Consider the following 19,235-nt stretch of genomic DNA (forward strand, 5'->3'; position numbering starts at 1 on the left):
CCTGACGTGGTGGCACATGCTTGTAATTCCAGCATTTGGGAGGCTGAGACAGTAGGATCATGGTTCATGGACAGCCTCAGCTACTTAGTAATGCCCTCTGCAACACAGTGAGACCCTGTTTCAAAATAAAGAATAAAAAATAGGGCTGGGGGTGTAGCTTAGAGGTAGAATGCTCCTGTGTTCCATCCCCAGTACCCCCCACACACACATACACACAAACAACAACAACAACAACTGGGCTTTAACTGACTGTACTGGAAGCAATAGTGATATAGTTGCCCTTTTATTTTTATAGGATATGGAACTTGGAACTCTGGAACAAACAGAGGCAAGTATCATTTCCAGGACCACTTTCCCCTTGAGATGGAGCTGCTACTGCTCAGCTTGACCACGGAGTTTTGGGTGCCCCTGGGGCCAGGTGCTCCAGCAGAGGGAGCCTTCTGTGGAATGACTTGGGTCCACTAGGCCTCAGAGTTTGAGCCCTGGCTGGCCTCTGTGATGGCAGACACCCTGATCTCTCTCTGTCTCTGCCCGCCTCTCCCTCCCCCACCTCTCCTTCCCCACCTCTCCCTTCCCCCCGTCTCTCCCTCCCCCCATCTCCGTCTCTGTTCCCTCCCTGCAGGCTACGAGAGTTATGGCTATGGCTATGGCTATGGCCAGGATAACGCCACCAACTACGGGTATGGTATGGCAACTTCCAACTCTTGGGAAATGCCTAGCTCTGACGCAAATGCAAACCCCGGTGCCTCGGGTAGCGCCAGTGCCGATTCCGTTTTGTCCAGAGTTAACCAGCGCCTAGATATGGTGCCGCACTTGGAGACAGACATGATGCAAGGAGGCGTGTATGGCTCAGGTGGAGAAAGGTGAGTGGGGCTGGCCTGGGCCAGGCTCCAGGGGCGCTGCCTGCTGGTGGCTGCGTGCACTCCGTGCTCTGTGCCCCTCTGCTCCTCGGGATGCACTGCACTTCCTTCCTCTGCCCCGTCACCCTGGTGCCCACCCTCTCCCTGGCTTGGCGAGGGATCGGGCTGCCTTGATTCTTGGGGGCAAGGATGGTTCCGCCTTGGGAGCTGAGTGTCCAGTGGCCCCTCCCTTCAGGGCTGCTGGTTGGTGCTCAGTCTAGATTTTATATCCTTCCTGGTGTCAGGGCAAGACAGATTGGGTTTGATGTGAAGGGTGGAACGAGCCTTTGGAGCTGACCACGGTAAGCTGGCTGTCTCCACATGACAGCTGGGCAGATGTGGTCTCTTCCTGGCCATGTTGCAGTGTGTTATAAATATGCGCCTGTTTGAATTGGGTATGGTAGTGTACACCTATAATCCTAGTATTTGGGAGGCTGAGACAGTAAGATTGCAGGTTTGAGGCCAGTCTCAGTGAGTTAGCGAGACTCAGCAACCTAATGAGACCGTTTCAAAATGAAAAATAAAAAGAGCTAGTGGGGTAGCGCAGAGGTAGAATTCTCTTGGGTTCAATCCCTAGTACCACAAAAATAAATAAGAACCTGTTAAAAGCATCTGTGCGCGCCAGGTGTGGTGGCGCACACTTGTAATCCCAGCATTTGGGAGGCTGAGACAGGAGGATTGTGGTTCATGGACAGCCTCAGCTACTTAGTGAGGCCCTCGGCAACTTAGTGAGACCCTGTTTCAAAATAAAGAATTAAAAAATAGGGCAGGGGGTATAGCTTGGAGATCGAATGCCCCTGGGTTCCATCCCCAGACCCACACACACAAAAGAAGCATCCTTGTGGGGAACCCTTGCTGCCCCTGTTTGCAGGTAGGGAAGCTAAAGTGCAGGTAGGTGCCCAGCAAGCAAGTGGTGGGGCTAAGCTGGCACCCAGGTTGCTCCCACTGCAGATGTATGGGCTGTGGGCAGTCATTGCTGGCTGACAGTGTAGGTCTGGGAGTACTTGTACTCTAGTGAGGAGGGCACATGTATCTAGCATGGGGTGGAGTGAAGCTGCAGGGTGTCCCACTTGATAGGAGAAAGCAGAGAGGAAGGAGGGACCTGGCAGCCAGGCGTGGTGGCACGCATATATTCCCAGTACTTGGGAAGCAGAGACAGGAGGGTCGCAGGTTTGTGGCCAGGCTCAGCAAGTAGTAAGACTCACCAACCTAGTGAGATCGTGTTTTCAAATAAGAAAATGGGGCTGGGAGTATAGCTCAAAGGTAGAATGTCTCTGAGTTCAATCCCCGGTATCACAAAAAATAAAATAAAAAAAGCCGGGCGTGGTGGCGCACGCTTATAATCCCCGTGCTTGGGAGACAGAGACAGGAGGATTGCACAGGTTCGAAGCCAGCCGCGCGTGCTGGCTTAGGAGACCTTGTTTCCAAATAAAAATATAAAATAGGTCTGGGAGTGTAGCCCGGAGGTAGAAGGGCTTCCAGGAACCCCAGTACCACCAAAAAATAATAATAAAATAAAATTAAAATTAAACAATAAAACGGAAAGGCCTGGCTAGTCACTGGTAGGACCACTGGGGAGGGAACAAGAGGGCTTGTGTACATGGACTGGAGTCTGCTCTGTCTGCGTACACCTCCCAGGGACCTGCGTTTGTGGAGGAGAGAGTAAGGAAGAGCCTCAGCCTATGAGGTGTGGGCTGCAGGCACGGTTACTCTGGCCTTCCCAGGTGCCATAGAGGGTCTGGTGCTTTCTTGTCCCTGGAGAAGCTGTGATGTATCTCTTCTGGGTGGTGAATGGCTTTAGGAGGGCTTGGGGTTCTCCCAGGCATGGAGAATGAAATCGACACAGATTATCATTGGCCTGGATGGCTGAGCATCCATTGTGCTGGGATGCTTGGCTCTGCCCTGAGGAGCAGCCTCGGGCACTGTGGCTGTCACAAATGGCTGCATCTCTGAAGGCCCTGGAAGCCACCTTGGGTCTCAGTGAGACTCACAGGACTGGTGCCTCCCCACCAGGTGCTGGTTCTCTGGGTCCCTAGGCTGGCGCATGGCTTTGGTGTGGGGCAGTGAGGCCCCAGGACAATGTCAGTTGAGAGGTCCTTCCTATTTCCAGAACTCTGCGCCTAAGAAGATGGAACCTTTTTTTTTTTTTTTTTTTTTTTAATATGGAATGCTTTACGAATTTGTGTGTCATCCGTGTACAGCAGCCATGCTAATCTTCTCTGCATTGTTAAGCTGGGACTTTTTAACTGCCATTTCTTTTCTTTTTCTTTCTTTCTTTCTTTTTTTGTGGTACTGGGGATGGAACCCAGGGACATTCTGCCTCCAAGTGACAGCCCCAGCCCTATTTTTTATTTTTGGTGGCACTGGGGATGGAACCCAGAGGCTTTCTACCTCTAGGCTATACTCCCAGACCTATTTTATATTTTATTTGGAAGCAGAGTCTCACAAAGTTGCTGAGAGCCTCACTAAGCTGGGACTGGCTTCGAACCTGCATGTCCCTTCTGTCTCAGCTTCCCAAGTACTGGGAGTACAAGTGTGCACCACCACGCCCTGCTTTTATTCTTTATTTTGAAACAGGGTCTCACTGAGTAGCTGAGGCTGTTTTTTTTTTTTTTTTTTTTTTTTTTTTGCGTGTCTGGAGAGGGGACACAGAGGCATTCAACCTCTGAGCTATACCCCCTGCCCAATTTTTATTCTTTATTTTGAAACAGGGTCTCACTGAGTTGTAGAGGGCCTCACTTAGTAGCTGAGGTTGTCCTCGAACCACAATCCTCTCGTCTCAGCCTCCCAAATGCTGGGATTACAGGCGTGTGCCACCACGCCTGGCTCTGAGGCTGTTCTTGAACTGAGATCCTCCTGTCTCAACTTCTCAAATGCTGGGATTACAAGCGTGCACCATGCCTGGCTTAACTGGCATTTCTGAATGCTGGGTCTCCCCTACAGGGCAGGGCAGGTGTTGGGGCATGCTCCTGTCCAGAACTGGAAAGCTGAGGGCAGGGTGGACTTGCGGGCCTCTGAGGGGGCTTTGTCTGAAATGTCTGCCATGTATCTCTACAGATATGACTCCTATGAGACCTGTGACTCCAGGGCCGTCCTGAGCGAGCGCGACCTATACCGCTCGGGCTATGACTATGGCGAGCTGGACCCTGAAATGGAGATGGCCTATGAGGGCCAGTATGATGCCTACCGTGACCAGTTCCGCATGCGTGGCGGCGATGCCTTCAGTCCAAGGGCTCAGGGCTGGGCCCGAGATGCCCGGAGTGGCCGGCCGATGGCCTCAGGCTATGGGCGCATGTGGGAAGACCCCATGGGGGCCCGGGGCCAGTGCATGCCTGGTGCCTCCCGGCTGCCCTCCCTCTTCTCTCAGAACATCATCCCTGAGTACGGCATGTTCCAGGGCATGCGTGGTGGGGGCGCCTTCCCCGGTGCCTCCCGCTTTGGCTTCGGATTTGGCAATGGCATGAAGCAGATGAGGCGGACCTGGAAGACCTGGACCACGGCCGACTTCCGGGTGAGTGGGGCGGCCTGGCCCTCCTGGCCCTGGCAGAGAGAGTTGCCCCTCTAACCCAGCTCCCTCTTTGTGGCCACAGACCAAAAAGAAGAAGAGAAAGCAGGGTGGCAGTCCTGATGAACCAGACAGCAAAGCTACCCGGACGGACTGCTCAGACAACAGTGACTCAGACAATGGTAAGCAGGGTGTCAAGGGGTCCTGCCTCCTGTCGTGGCCCCGCCTCACCAGGCTCCTGGCTGAGCACTTCACCTTTCCCTTGCAGATGAGGGCACAGAGGGAGAAACCACAGAGGGCCCCGAAGGCCCTGATTCCGCGGTGGAGAAGGGCTCCAGAGCAGTGAGTAGCCTGCCTTCCTTCCCTCCAGGTGGGTGGGCGGACACCTCATAGGGCGTGGCCTGGCCTCCCTCCTCCAGGTGGCGCCTTTCTTGTAGTGTGGCAAGCCCACCCTGCAGCAGGACTGGGAAGAGCTCAGGTTTCTGGTCTCGGCTTACCATTTAGAACATCATAAATAACTGCATACAGCTGGGCGTGATGGTACATGCCTATAATCCCAGTACTTGGGAGGCTAAGACTGGAGGATCGCAGGTTCAAGGACAGCCTCAGCTACTTAGTGAAATTCTCAGCAGCTTATTGAAACCCCGTTTCAAAACAAAAATAGGCTGTGCATGGTAGCGCACAATTGTAATCCCAGTACTTAGCCGGGCGTGGTGGTGCACACTTGTAATCCCAGTGCTTGGGAGCCTGAGACAGGAGGATGGCACAGGTTCGAAGCCAGCCTCAGCTACTTAGTGAGGCTCTCAGCAACTTAGTGAGACCCTGTTTCCAAATAAAATGTAATCCCGGTACTTGGGAGACTGAGACAAGAGGATTATAGGTTTGCAGCCAACCTTAGTGACTTAGTGAGGTTCTCCACAACTTAGTGAGACCCTGTTTCAAAATGAATAAAAAATATGGGTAGGTGCGTAGCTCAGAGGTATAGGTCCCTGGTTCAGTCCCCAGTACAAATAAATAAATAAATAGCTGCATACCTTTTAAAACTGGGTTTTCAAATTGTGTATTAGGAAGGAGAGGATGACGAAGGAAAAGAGGATGGGAGAGAGGAAGGCAAGGATGACTCAGAGAAGGGTGAGTTTTCTGGGGAGGCCTCGGGTGTGCGGCGGCTCTTCCAGGGGCTAGTGAGGGGAGGGTTCCAGCTGAGGGCAGGTCATGATGGAAATGTGGCTGGCCGGGGGGCCCCTGGTGGGGCTGGGTGTGTGTGGGCAGTGGCCCTTTCCCCGCCCTTCCCACGCTGCCCTGTTCTTCCCAGACGGAGGCTGTGGATGGCGGTGGCCCCTGCTTGGCATGTTGGTTTTGCCTTCAGGTGGAGGCAGCAGGCAAAAGTGTGGGGAGCTGCAGGCACACCCCCTGCCCTTGGTCCCCCAGTAGTGCACAGGTCCGAGTCCCCAGTGGCTGGTGTCCATGTGGACCCTGGGTGCAGTTTTTACGGCTCTGGTTTGCGTGTCCTCTCCCTTAGCGCCTCTCCAGCCCTTGTTGGGAGTCCGTGTCCCCCCACCTGAGTGATGAGCGCCAGCAGGTACCTAACAGTAAATCCAGCCTCAGCCCACTATCGCCGCGGTGCCTGGTGGGGGGTGGGCAGGGCCACACGAGCGGCTTCCTTGCATCCCGCCACCCGGCCCCGAACGTGTGCCGGTGTTCCCTCTGCGACAGACTCTTTGCCTTCAAGCCTCCCCTGGCCCACTCCACAGAGTGAGGGTGGCCTGGAGAGCAGAGGGACAGTGTGTGTCCCCACTCCAGGGGCCTAGGCTAGACCCATTTCCTGCCCAGCTCAGGCTTCCTGGCCCTGCAGGTGGCCAGGGGCCAGGGTCAGCTGCTCTCAGACGGATCCTCTGGAGTGGACAGAGGGTGATTCAGCCAGAGGCCGTAGGGCCTGCCCTGCCCTGGCAGAGCCAAGCTGGTGACTGTGTCCCTCCCTTCCCACAGGGGCCCTGACCATCCAGGACGAGAGCAGCCAGGCCAAGCGCAAGTTGCAGGCAAGCAAGAAGAGCCAGGACAAGCAGAAAAAGCGGCAGCGAGACCGCATGGTGGAAAGGTAACCTGCTTCCCTCCGTCCCTCTGCCTCTGCCTCGCTCTGGGGCTGCCGCCAGGAGAGCAGGCCGTAGCTCTGCCAATGCGCCGCCCTCTGGCCTCCCCTGGGGGCCGCCACCTGCTCGGCCGTGCATGGCCCCCGCTTCCCGCCAGGCCCAGCTCCCAAGGCCTGACTCGTCCCCTGTCCCTCTGGCCGCCTGGCGACCGCTGGCACCTGTGGCCTGAGACTTGACACTGCTCGTCACCGTTGCCCAGAAGCTCCAGCGCTCGGTCACTCAGCGCACGAGCCCCAAGGTGCACTGGGGGCCGATGCCCCTGAGGGAGGGGGCCAGCTCATCAGAGACTCGAGGTCCGCGGCGCCTGTGCCACCCCAGCTAGCTGCCAAGAGGCCGCCGCCGTGCCCAGGAGAGATGGCAGCACCGTGGGCTGCGGCAGCCTCGGGCTTGCCCTCGGCCCTGCCCGCCGGCCCTGTCAGGCCGGGCCTGTCTGCGGCTGAGCCCTTCACGCCCCTTGGTCGGGTCTGTCTGCCCTCAGGGCTCCCGCACTGGCGCTTGCCTCCTCCTCCGCCTCAGACTCTTGCTCTTGCTGGACCTTCCTCAGCCTCGCCGGCGCCCGGCCCCTGGGCTCTCCAGACAAAGCTGACCCCGTGGCCCAGATAAGGACGTCCGGCAGAGGTAGGGACCCGCCCTGAGGTCTCGGTGGCGGCTGGCCTCCTCCGCCCCTTGCCACGGCGGCCTGCTCCAGCCCAGGCCCCAGACCCCGGGCTTCTGCTGTGGACACCAGGCCCAGAGAGAGCACCTCGCTCAGGTGACTCCAGGCTGCCCCTGGCAGGCCGGGCAGGCGCCCTTCTTCCAGCTCAGACTGGTCTCTTCTCGGAAGAGGAAGATGAGGCAGCAGGTGCCCAGGCCTGTTTGCCTCCCGTCCCTCCCGACACCACCCCCAAGCATCCTGAGCAGAGGATGGGCTGAGCCTTTGGGTCCCCCAGGCCCCAGAAGGAAGATACAACACCTTTTCGGGCCCTGCCTCAGGACTGCGTACTCCACTCTGCACCTCAGGGCCACCTGAGGGACATGGTGCTCATGCCAGGGCATCCTTCTTTCCGGTTCCCAGCTGGGCCAAGTGCACAAGCTCCTGCCCAGCCTTGGTAGAGAGGCCCTCCAGCAACCATCCAGCGACTCCTGGCCTGTTGCAGCAGCTGCTGCCTTGGGCTTCGGCTTCCTGCCTGTGGGAAGGAAGAGCTCCTTCCCTGTCCCCTCAGTGCAGAAACTGCAGCCTGCGGACTTTCTGTCCCTTTCTGCGCCCGACCCTTCGGTCCCAGCTGTCCCGCTGCTGGGACTGCACCTCCGAGGCCCGTGAGCAAGGCCTGTCAGAGGGCCTGCAGCGGGGTTGGGTGAGGCGGCGACACCAGTTCCCAGGACCCTTGCAGCCTCAGCCGCTCATTTCCCTCCCGTGACAGGATCCAGTTTGTGTGTTCTCTCTGCAAGTACCGGACCTTCTATGAGGATGAGATGGCCAGCCACCTTGACAGCAAGTTCCACAAGGAGCACTTTAAGTACGTAGGTACCAAGCTCCCAAAGCAGACGGCTGACTTTCTGCAGGTGAGCCTCAGAGCAGCATAGCGGCTCCTGTTCTCCTGGGCCCCTGGGATACAGGGCAGCCCCCATGAACCTCCATCTCTGACAGGAATATGTTACCAACAAGACCAAGAAGACAGAAGAGCTCCGAAAAACCGTGGAGGACCTCGATGGTCTGATCCAGCAGATCTACAGAGACCAAGATCTGACCCAAGGTGAGGAGGGTCGCCCTACCTCTGAGCTACACTCCTAGCAATCTCGCTAGATTGATGAGTCTCACTACTTGCTGAGACTGTCTTTGAACCTGCAGTTCTCCTGTCTCAGCTTCCCAGGTACTGGGATTATAAACATGTGGTACCATGTCCAGCTATACACATACACTTCGCAGTTCAGGGTTGTGATGATGCCACTTTGTTCTCCTGGGAGGGTCAGTGAGAACAGCCTCAGGTCCACCTAGAAGTAGCCGAGCAAGACAGTCATGGCATGTGCCTGTAATCCCAATACTTCAGAGGCTGAGACAAAAGGATTGCAGGTTTAAAACCAGTCTCAGCAAATCTAGCGATACTGCAACCTAGTGAGCAACCTAGTGCTCACTAGCAACCTAGTGAGGCTCTGTTTTAAAATAAAAAGAGCAGCCAGGCGTGGGGCGCACGCTTGTAATCCCCGCTCTTGGGAGGCTGAGACAGGAGGATCGCACAGGTTCAAAGCCAGCCTCAGCTACTGAGTGAGGCTCTCAGCAACTTAGTGAGACCCTGTTTCTAATAAAATATTAAATAGGCCTGGGAGTATAGCCTGGAGGTAGTAAAGCCCCTGGGTTCCACCCCTAGGAACACCAAAACATAAAAATAAATAAAAATAAAAAGAGCTGGGGGTATATCTCAGAGGTAAAACACCCCTGAATTCAATCCCCAATATCCCACTCCCCAAAAACCAAGAAGTAGTAGGGCAAAGCCAGGTTGCAGGGGTATCCCCTAGCAACTCAAGAGGCAGAGGGATCCCAGTAACAAGGCTAGCCCTCAGCAACTTAGTAAGACCTTGTCTCAAAAAATGAAAAGGGCTGAGGGTATAGCTCAGTGGTAGAGTGCCCCGGGTCCATCCCCAGTTCCACACACACAAAAGCAGCAAGAAGTAGTGGCAGGTGAGTTGAGCTGTTGATTTGTTTGCTAGGTTTCTGGGTATGCCTCAGGCACTTAGGAACAGTAACCATCCCTCCTTTCCCTACAGAAATTGCTATGGAGCATTTTGTGAAGAAGGTAGAGGCAGCCCACTGTGCGGCCTGTGACCTCTTCATTCCCATGCAGTTTGGGATTATTCAGAAACACCTCAAGACCATGGATCACAACCGGAACCGCAGGGTGAGTGGCCGCAGGCACCCCTGGCGTTGTGGAGGACTAAAGGAGGCCTCTGGGGAAGTCCTGCTGTTGTTAGGGGAGATTGCAGGGGTAGCCAGCAAGGGGCTGTGCATAGGGACATTGCCAGCGCAGGACGACCAGTGTGGCTACAGGTAGGGCTGGGAGAAGGGACTCTGGGAGAAGACTGACACTGAGCTGGCCTTCGGGAGCAGTTGCCAAGAGATCTGGGACCCGCGTGTGCATGGGGCCAGCAGTGTGAGGAGGTTGAGAGCAGATAGCGAAGTGGGTGGGGCAGCTGTTGCTGGAGGGAGGGTCAGACTTCAGAGGCCCACGGGGCTGCCAGGGCTCCCGGCTGCTTCTGTGGGAGGCAGAGTTTTCCGTGAGTGACTAGCAGCTGAGTTGCTGTTGAGCTCGAGACGTCAGCTCCTGCTGTAGAGCGCGGCCTCAGGACAAGAGGAGTGTGCTCACCTTGGGGCTGCAGAGCAGGGCCTTCGAGTCAGGAACGGGAGCTTGGCCCGTGGGAGGGACCAGGAGCCCGACTCCGGAAACGGATGGACAGTGGACCTCCCGAGATTGTGTGTGGGAGGGGTGTCTGGTGTAGGGAAAAAGTTGGTGAGGAAATGTGTGTTCTAGCTCATGTCCTAGCATATCCCAGGTACCTGGCCCTGAGGCCTCAATGGGCATTCTTGACTGAACTGGGGGCACATGGGGTGGGAGGTGACTGTTAGAAGTCAGATTGGGCAGAGGGCCTGCAGTAACGAAGACTCAGGTCCAGGACCAGAACTGCACCAGGAGGGGCGCCTGTCATAACAGGATGAACACGGTGGTTTAGGAGCAGACGCTGGCCCCTAAGGTGAGCATAGGAAGTCACACCAGCCTTTCCCAGGCGTATCACAGGTCATCTCTGATCCCTTCCGTGCAGTAATTCTCAAGGTGGGGGGAGGTTTGGCATGGGTGGCCACAGATTTAGAATTGGCATATGCCACTGAAGGGTCCAGGAAAATGAGGAAAGCATCCATTGGCTTTGGCAACAGAGATGCTGTGGGGATGTTGAGAACAGATCTTTAGGTTGGAGTAGGGAGAGAGAAGATTGTAGAAGGTGGAGCAAGTACATGGCATTAATAAAACTTCTTGCCAGGCATGATGGCCCATGCCTGTAATCCCAGTATTGGGAGTCTGAGACAGAAGGATCCCAGGTTTAGGCCAGCCTCAGCAACATAGACCTGTCTCAAAATAAAAAAAATATAAAGGGCTGGGGGTGTAGCTCAATGGTAGAGTGCTCCTGGCTTCGATCCCCAGTATCCTACACACATACAAATAAAAGAAAGAAATACTATAGCCTTGTTATAAGACTTGAAATTAGAAAATGTGTATCTTCCAACTTTGTTTTTTTTTCAAGGTTGATTTGGTTATTCTGTGCCTCTTGAATTTCAATGTGAATTTTAGGATGAACTTGGCAAACTTTCCAAAGAAGCCAGCCATTCTGATAGAGTCCTGTTCAATTTCAACATCAATTTGGGGAGTATTGCCATCTTTACAATATGAGATATGTTTTTTTTTTTTTTAATACTGGGACTTGGACCCAGGGGCAGTCTACCTCTAAGCTATATCCCTACACTCCAACCCCCACCCTTTTTTGTTGTCTGACAGTCTCCTCTTAAACTGGGTTCCTTCCATCTTCGTCTCCTAAGGACTGAGATTATGGGCATGAGCCACCACATCCAGCCTTTTCAATTTCTTTTTAACTAATTTTTTTTTTCGTGGTACTGGGGATTGAACCATTGAATATCCCTGCCCTTTTTTTTTTTTTTTTTTGAAACAAAAAATTTACTCACTAAATTGCCATACTCTGGCCTTGAACTTGTGATCTTCCTCTCTCAGCCCCACAAAAATTGGGATTGAATTATGAGAATCTACCCGGCAGATGTCTCAATTTTTATTGGAAACTAGACTTAGATAATATGTTGTGATATTTCTAGGCACTGGTCCCCACTCTCCTGCACCCAGTATCATCTTCTTGTACTTGCTTGTCCATTTAATTCATAGCTAGCCAAAAAGTATTTTTTTTCTTCTTGTGGTACTGGGGGTTGAACCCAGGGGCATTCTACCTCCGGCCCTATTTTTTATTCTTTGTTTTGAAACAGGATCTCACTAAGTTGTGGAGTACTTTGCTAAGTTGCTGAAGCTGCAATCCTCCTGTCTCAGCCTCCCAAATGCTAGGACTATAAGAATGCACCATCATGCCCAGCAAACCAAATATTTTTAGAAAGGTTTCCTTTAGAGTGGCCTCTCCCCCCACAATGTGACGTGCTCGTGTTCTGCACTGGAGGAGGCAGGGGCGTGTAGTCACCTTGCTGTGACTAGGGTGTTAGCAGTGGCTCTGTCTCTTCCAGACCACACTCAACTTTTAAATTCTATTTAATCTCTGGCTGATTGCTTTGTTGTAAAAAAAAAAAAAAATGGCTTGGTGTGTAAAATTCTTTCTAATATGATTCAAGAAAATACATATTCTTTTATAGGAATAATTCTCGTAATTATTGTTTGAGCTTTATTCTGAACCTAGGAGGCTATGTTCTTAGCTGTGGTATTGTTCCCTCTGGTAACCTAGCTGGACTGTGGTTTAGTTTATATCATTATCTTATTGTTTTCTTTATTGCTTGCTTGCTTTTTCTCTCTCTCTCTCTCAGGCACAATCCACTTCTGTTCTACACACACAGCCCCATTTTACCTTTTTATTTTTTACTTTGAAACAAGGTCTTGCTTAGTTGCCGAGGCTGGCCTGAAGCCTGCGATCCTCCTGTCTCGACCTCCTGAGTACTGGGATCACAGGCTTTCAGTCTCCTTTCAGTTCTTCATTGTTTTGAGCATGCTCTTAGTCTAGGGCTCCTCAAATCCTTGCCAGTGAAGTCAGTTCCTTTGGGAAGAGATTGAAAGCTCACTGTTAGGAGGCCTGGCTCTGGCAGAATCCCTGAGACAGTGATCACATGGGAACAAGGGAGTGCTTCTCTGAGTGAGGCTGTGCTCTAGGAGAGAGATGGGAGAAGGGGTGCGCTATGACCTCTCTCTGATCCTCGTTTGCCTTTCTTGGCATGGGATCTCCCTTCGTGAACAAGCGGAGGCTATACGAACTCCAGGATTCTCAACGTGTCATGCCCTAGGTCAAGCCTCCGTTCCATCCATGGGAGGGAGGGAGGGAGGGAGGGAGGGAGGGAAGGAAGGAAGGAAGGAAGGAAGGAAGGAAGGAAGGAAGGAAGGAGTTGTCATCTCTGAGCTCTACTGGTCTAGAGCATAGCTCACCTGCTGATGTCCTATTCCTCCTAGGAAGATACGGTAGCCTTGAGCTGTAGGAGGTGGAGAGAGGCGGGGACTTGTCTTCCATCACTCTGAGCTGAGGAGGGTAGAGAACAGACAATAGGTCATGTTTAAACAAAACTGTCACTCTTCTTACTTGTTTATTTATTTATTTATTTATTTATTTTGGTACCAGGGATTGCACTCAGGGACATTCTACCCATTCTACCTCTGAGCTACATCCCCAGCCCTATTTTTTATTTTGAAACAAGGTCTCATTAATTGCAGAGGGCCTCACTAAGTAGCTGAGGCTGGCCATGAACCTGTGATCCTCCTATCTCAGCCTCCCAAGTATTGGGATTCCAAGTGTGTGCCACCACACCGGCCCCATCTATCACTCTTCTTACTCAGTTTTAGTACCTTTTCTTCTTTACATGTTTCTTCATTTGCTGTATGTTCTTTGAAACTTTTTCAGAGGCTTTTTTTTTTTTTTATGCAGGCCTGGGGATGAAACCAGGGGCATTTGACCTCTGAGCTACACCCCCAGCCCTAGTTTTTATTCTTTATTTTGAAACAGGGTCTCACTGAGCAGCAAAGGGCCTCACTAAGTAGCTGAGGCTGTCTGCAAACTGCAATCCTCCTGTCTCAACCTCCTAAACGCTGGGATTACAAGCGTGGACCACCATGACCGACTTTTCAGAGACTTTAAATGATTGTTATTTTAATAATTTTCATCAGTTTCATTAGGGAGTGAGTCCACAGAGTTCCTGAGACTACCATGCTAGAATATTCTCTAGGCTTTTCTTTTTTTGTACTGGAGATGGAACCCAGGAACATTTTACCTCTGAGTTATATTCCCAGCCCTATTTTTTTCCTTCCTTCCTTCCTTCCTTCCTTCCTTCCTTCCTTCCTTCCTTCCTTCCTAGTACTGGGGATGGAGCCTAGGGGCATCCTACCTCTAAGTTACACACCCAGCCCTATTTCTTATTCTTTTTTCTTTGCGGGTCTGGGGATGGAACCCAAGGACATTCAACCTCTGAGCCACACCTCCTGCCCTATATTTTTTATTCTTTATTTTGAAACAGGGTTTCACTAAGTTGCCGAGAGCCACACTAAGTAGCTGGGGCTGTCCACGAACCGCCATCCTCCAGTCTCAGCCTCCCAAATGCTGGGATTACAAGTGTGCACCACCATGCCCGGCTTTCTTATTTTTTATTTTGAAACAGGGTCTCACTGAGTTGCAAAGGACTTCACTAAGTAGCTGAGGTTGTCCACAAATCACGATCCTTCTGTCTCAGCCTCCTAAATGTTGGGATTACAAGCATGCGCCACCACTCCTGGCTTAGGAAGCCTTTTTAATTTCAATTTCCAAAATAAGCAGTTCCAAGGTCAAAAAAGACATAAAAGCGCTAATGGAAAATAGTAATAATTAGCAGTCTCTAGTAGTGATTAAATGTATAGCATAAATAGGGTTTGTCTCTGGTATGCAAAGGTGGTTTAATTAAGAGATATAGCAGCCAGGCGTGGTGGCGCATGCTTGTAATCCCAGCATTTGGGAGGCTGAGACAGGAGGCTACTTAGTGAGGCCCTTTGCAACTTGCAACTTAGTGAGACCCTGTTTCAAGATAAATAATAAGCCGGGCGTGGTGGCGCACCCTTGTAATCCCAGCATTCGGAAGGCTGAGACCGGAGGATCACGGTTTGCGGACACCTCAGCTACTTAGTGAGGCCCTCTGTAACTTAGTGAGACCCTGTTTCAAAATAAAGAATAAAAAACAAGGCAGGAGGTGTAGCTTGGAGGTTAAATGCTCCTAGGTTCCATCCCCAGACCCACACACACACACAAAAAGATAAAGAATAAAAAATAGCTGGATAGCCGGGTGTGGTGGTGCACACTTGTAATCCCCCGTGCTTGGGAGGTGGAGACAGGAGGATCGCGCAGGTTCAAAGCCAGTCTCGCTGGCTTAAGAGACCCTGTTTCCAAATAAAAATAACATAAAAGTAGGTCGGGGAGTGTAGCCCAGAGGTAGAAGGGCTTCCAGGGACCCCAGTACCACAAAAAATAAAAAATAAAAAAATAAATAATAAAAATAGGGCTGGAGGTGTAGCTCAAAGGTAGAATGTCCCTTGGGTTCCATCCCCAGTACACAAAAAAAGAAAAAAAAGTGACATAGCAACATTTTTATACATAGTATAAAATACTCAAAAGGAAAGCTGTACAAATACTTTATTTTCTTTTTTTTTCTTTTTTAAATTTTTTTAATTTTTTTTGGTGGTACCGGGGTTCCTGGAAGCCCTTCTTCCTCCGGGCTACACTCCCAGACCTATTTTATATTTTTGAAACAGGGTCTCTTATGCCAGCACGGCTGGCTTCGAACCTGCGCGATCCTCCTGTCTCCGCCTCCCAAGCGCGGGGATTACAAGCGTGCGCCACCATGCCCGGCGCCAAATACTTTATTTTCTTAAAGAAGCTGAATGATTCCAGGGGAAAAATTTTTTTAAGTTGGGTATGATGGTGCATATCTGTAATACTAGTACTTGGAAGGTTCCCAAATAAGGGAGAATCACAGGTTTGAGGCCAGCATTAGTAATTTATCGAGAACCTGTTTCAAAATAAAGTAAAAAAGGGTTGGGTTTGTAGCCTGGAGGTAGGCCATCCCTGCGTCCAATCTGTAGTACAAAAAAAAAAAAAAAAAAAAAAAAAAAAAAAAGCTAGAGGTATAGCTCAGAGTAGAATGCCCCTGGGTTCAAATCTCAGTACCAAAAATAAAATAAAATTGAGAAAACTTAAATGTGAAAAGTAAAGATAAAAAGACATATACATCATTTGTTTACGCTGAGTGGTAAAGAAAGCCTTCCTGAGCAAACCAGGAAATCTGAAGGCCAAAAGAAGAGGAGCTCGTGGAGATGCTAGGCAGGGCCGGTGCGTGTCAGCCCTCGGGCGGACGTCACAGGCGCAGCACACATTTTATCTTCTCTTTGGCAGCAGAAGTATCTCAGTGACAACATCCAATGCTGACAGGAAGGTGGGAAGACCAGTTTATTGTTGCCTTTTGAAACAGGGTCTTTTTTTTTGGGGGGGGGTGGTACTGGGGGTGGAACCCAGGGGCTTTTCTGCTTCCGGCTACACTCCCAGACCTATTTTATACTTTATTTGGAAACAGGGTCTCACAAAGTGAAGAGTGAATTGCATCTTTTTCTTCAGAGCAATTAGGCACTATCACTTTGGGGAACCTGTTTGGTTAGAATAAATCACCAGCCTGGAAGTATTTAAGTTTATTCTGGTGTTGTTTGCTTATTTACACAAAAATGTGGAATAGCATCAATGCACCTCATTTGGGAGAACTTGTAGTGTGTCCATTTGAGCACTAGAAGGGGAAGGATAATGTGTTGGCACAGAGAAAAAAATTGTTAAAGGAACAGGGTCTAGCGTAGTATCCTGATTGTGTATCTTTAAGATTGTGCGTATGGTTAATATTTTCCCCAGCCAGTAGAGATGACATGCAAAGAGAAAAGGCAAATATGGGAAAGGGCGTAGGTAGAAACAGCAAGTGACTCGGCTACCACTGGCTGGGCTCAGTAAGGTTCTTAGAGGTCGGCGCCACTGTGCCACAGAGAGATCTTCATAAAACTCGCATGGTGGCTCAAGCCTGTAATCCCAGTACTTGGGAGGCTGAGACAGGAGGATCACAGGTTCCTCAGTACAAAAACCAAACGATCATCCTCTTTCTGCTCTGGTATTGGTTTTGTTTTGGTACTGATGCTAGAACCCAGAGGCATTCTTCTCTGAACTACACCTCCAGCCCCTCCCCCCCCTCCCTTTGTGTGTGTGTGTTACTACACACTGAATCTAGGGGCAGTCTACCTCTGAACTACACCTCACCTCTACTTTTATATTTTATCTTTTTTTTTTTTTTTTTTTGGTGGTACTGGGGTGTAACCCAGAGGCTTTCTACCTCCAGGCTATACTCCCAGACCTTTTTTTATATATTATTTGGAAACAGGGTGTCACTAAGTTGCTGAGAGCCTCGCTAAGTAGCTGAGGCTGGCCTCCAACCTTCCTGTCTCAGCCTCCCAAGCACGGGGATTACAAGCCTGCGCCACCACACCCGGCTTTCTACTTTTTATTTTAAAACAGAGGCTGGCCTTGAACCTGTGATCCTCCTATCTCAGCTTCCCCAGTACTGGGACCCCAGGTATGAGCCACCACACCTGGCTGCTTCTAGCTTTATCATGATGAAAGTGAGATCTGCCTGGATTCCTTCCACTGAGGCCTAACTTAGGCATGACAACTATTTTATCTCACACCTTTCTTACTGTACCAGCAGTTAGTTGAGCCTGATTTTAGAGGCTACATGGCACTCCTCTACATTTATGATTTATTTCTCCCCTGAAGAACATTTAGATGCTTTCCAATATTTCACCCCTAAAACCAGTGCATATGAGTGTGTGTGTGTGTGTGTGTGTGTGTGTGTGTGTGTGATACTAGGGATTGAACTCAGGCATGTTCTACCTCAGAGCTACACATCCAGCTCTATTTTATTTTGAAACAGGGTCTTACTAAATTGCTGAGGACCTCATTAATTGCAGAGGTTGGCCTTAAACCTGCAATCCTCCTGTCTCAGCCTCCAAAGTACCGACATTTATAGGCATGCAATACTATGCCTTTCAAACTTTTACCTTTTTTTTTTTTTTTTTTTGGTGGTACTGGGGATGGAACCCAGGGGTTTTCTACCTCCAGGCTATACTCCCAGACCTATTTTATACTTTATTTGGAAACAGAGTCTCACTAAGTTGCTGAGAGCCTCACTCAGTAGCTGAGGCTGGCTTTGAACCTCTGTGATCCTCCTGGCTCAGCCTCCCAAGCACTGGGATTACAAGCATTGGCCACCGCCCTGACTTCACACTTTTACTTTTGATACATTCTATCTAACTGCTTTGCAAAACAATACAAACAGTTAAGCTTTCCACTGGCAGAGTAGAAGGCTGCTTTTTCAATTTTACCATAATCACATCATTTTTTGGGGGGTACTAGGAATTGAACCCAGGGATATTCTACTTTCTAGCTACATCTCCAGCCATATTTTATTTTTATTTTAAAACAGGGTCTCCCTAGGGTGATAAGAGTCACTAGTTGCTCCAGTCTGTGATTCTGCTGTCTCAATCTCCCAAGTACTGGGATTATAGGCTTGGCCTGTCACACCTGGCTGATCATTTAAATTTACTGTTTGACTAATCCTTGTTTTATATTCTCTTTATTCCTAAAATGTTCCTGGTGTTCCTTGTTACACATTTGGCTTTTATTTGTGTGTGTGTGTGGGGGGGTACTGGGAGTGGAACCCAGAGGCTTTCTACCTCCGAGCTATACTCCCAGCCCTATTTTTTATATTTTATTTGGAAACAGGGTCTTACTAAGTTGCTGAAAGCCTCACTAAGTAGCTGAGGCTGGCTTCGAACTCGCCCGATCCTACTGTCTCAGCCTCCCAAGTGCAGGGATTACAAGCGTGCACCACCACGCCCGACCACATTTGGTTTTTAATAGGTTTCTTAATTTACTGTTTTTATATAAGTCAGATTTCTGCAGTAGAAATAGAAATAGACTGTAGATCTCTATCGATCGTACAGTAAGTGGCTGTTGAAGGATGGAGCATGTGAGCAAAGGTCAGATCAGGCAGAGACTGCGCTCGGCTGGTGGCCCTGAGATCCTGCCGAAGACGCATTTCTAGGCCTGCAGCCTGGTCGCAGTGGTGGGGCTGAGCCCTGGTGGGGGAGCGCGGGGCGGGGCGGGTGGGCTTGCCTCTCCAGCAGCCTCTCCAGCCCCGCCTGCCCTGCCCTGCCCGCAGCTCATGATGGAGCAGTCCAAGAAGTCCTCCCTCATGGTGGCCCGGAGTATCCTCAACAACAAACTAATCAGCAAGAAGCTGGAGCGCTACCTGAAGGTGAGGTGAAGGCGCAGTTCCCGGCCCTTGGTCCCCGGCCCGCCAGTCCCCTGGTCCGCAGTCCCTGAAGGGTCTGCTCCTTGCAGGGCGAGAACCCTTTCACCGACAGCCCCGAGGAGGAGAAGGAGCAGGAGGAGGTGGAAGGCAGCGCCCTGGACGAGGGGGTTCAGGGTGAAGCCGCAGGAGTCGCGGAGGGAGGAGAGAGCGCTCCAGTGCAGCCCCCCGTGCCCCCGGAGCCAGCCCCCCGCAACCTGTCGCCGCCGCCACCGCCGCCCCCAGAGGAGGAGGAGGAGGGTGAGGGCGTCGTGCCCCTGTTGGGCGGGGCGCTGCAGCGCCAGATCCGCGGCATCCCAGGCCTCGACGTGGAGGACGACGAGGAGAGCGGCGGGGGCGCCCCTTGACTGGCCCGCGCGGCCGAGGCTGACAGTCAAGCCTAATAAAATAGTTCCCACCCCACCTCCCGGTTGCTGTGTTCGTGGGCTGCGCCGGCGGGTTGCAGGAGCGGGAGGGCGGAGTGCGCCTGCGCACGGGAGACAAAATGATGCGCCTGCGCGCAGACTAGAGCCTGCGGCACCGCTGCCAAA

The 19,235-nt window shown here is 51.4% G+C and overlaps 1 protein-coding gene across 1 annotated transcript in view; it reads left to right on the top strand.

Moving 5' to 3' along the window:
* Positions 1-19,052, top strand: part of AKAP8L (A-kinase anchoring protein 8 like) — a gene marked incomplete at both ends in the record, with an annotated part of 33,042 nt that extends 13,990 nt beyond the window's left edge. Inside the window, 13 exons of the mRNA XM_080715405.1 lie at positions 296-328; positions 623-680; positions 783-863; positions 3,957-4,410; positions 4,490-4,586; positions 4,673-4,746; positions 5,472-5,535; positions 6,391-6,499; positions 7,952-8,093; positions 8,179-8,284; positions 9,294-9,424; positions 18,556-18,651; positions 18,738-19,052. Coding sequence (XP_080571531.1) covers positions 296-328; positions 623-680; positions 783-863; positions 3,957-4,410; positions 4,490-4,586; positions 4,673-4,746; positions 5,472-5,535; positions 6,391-6,499; positions 7,952-8,093; positions 8,179-8,284; positions 9,294-9,424; positions 18,556-18,651; positions 18,738-19,052 — 1,760 coding nt within the window. The remainder of the gene's footprint in view (positions 1-295; positions 329-622; positions 681-782; positions 864-3,956; positions 4,411-4,489; positions 4,587-4,672; positions 4,747-5,471; positions 5,536-6,390; positions 6,500-7,951; positions 8,094-8,178; positions 8,285-9,293; positions 9,425-18,555; positions 18,652-18,737) is intronic.
* Positions 19,053-19,235: the final 183 nt, after the last annotated feature.

This window comes from Muscardinus avellanarius (assembly GCF_963383645.1).
Source record: "Muscardinus avellanarius genome assembly, chromosome: 18".
NCBI classification, from domain to species: Eukaryota; Metazoa; Chordata; class Mammalia; order Rodentia; family Gliridae; genus Muscardinus; species Muscardinus avellanarius.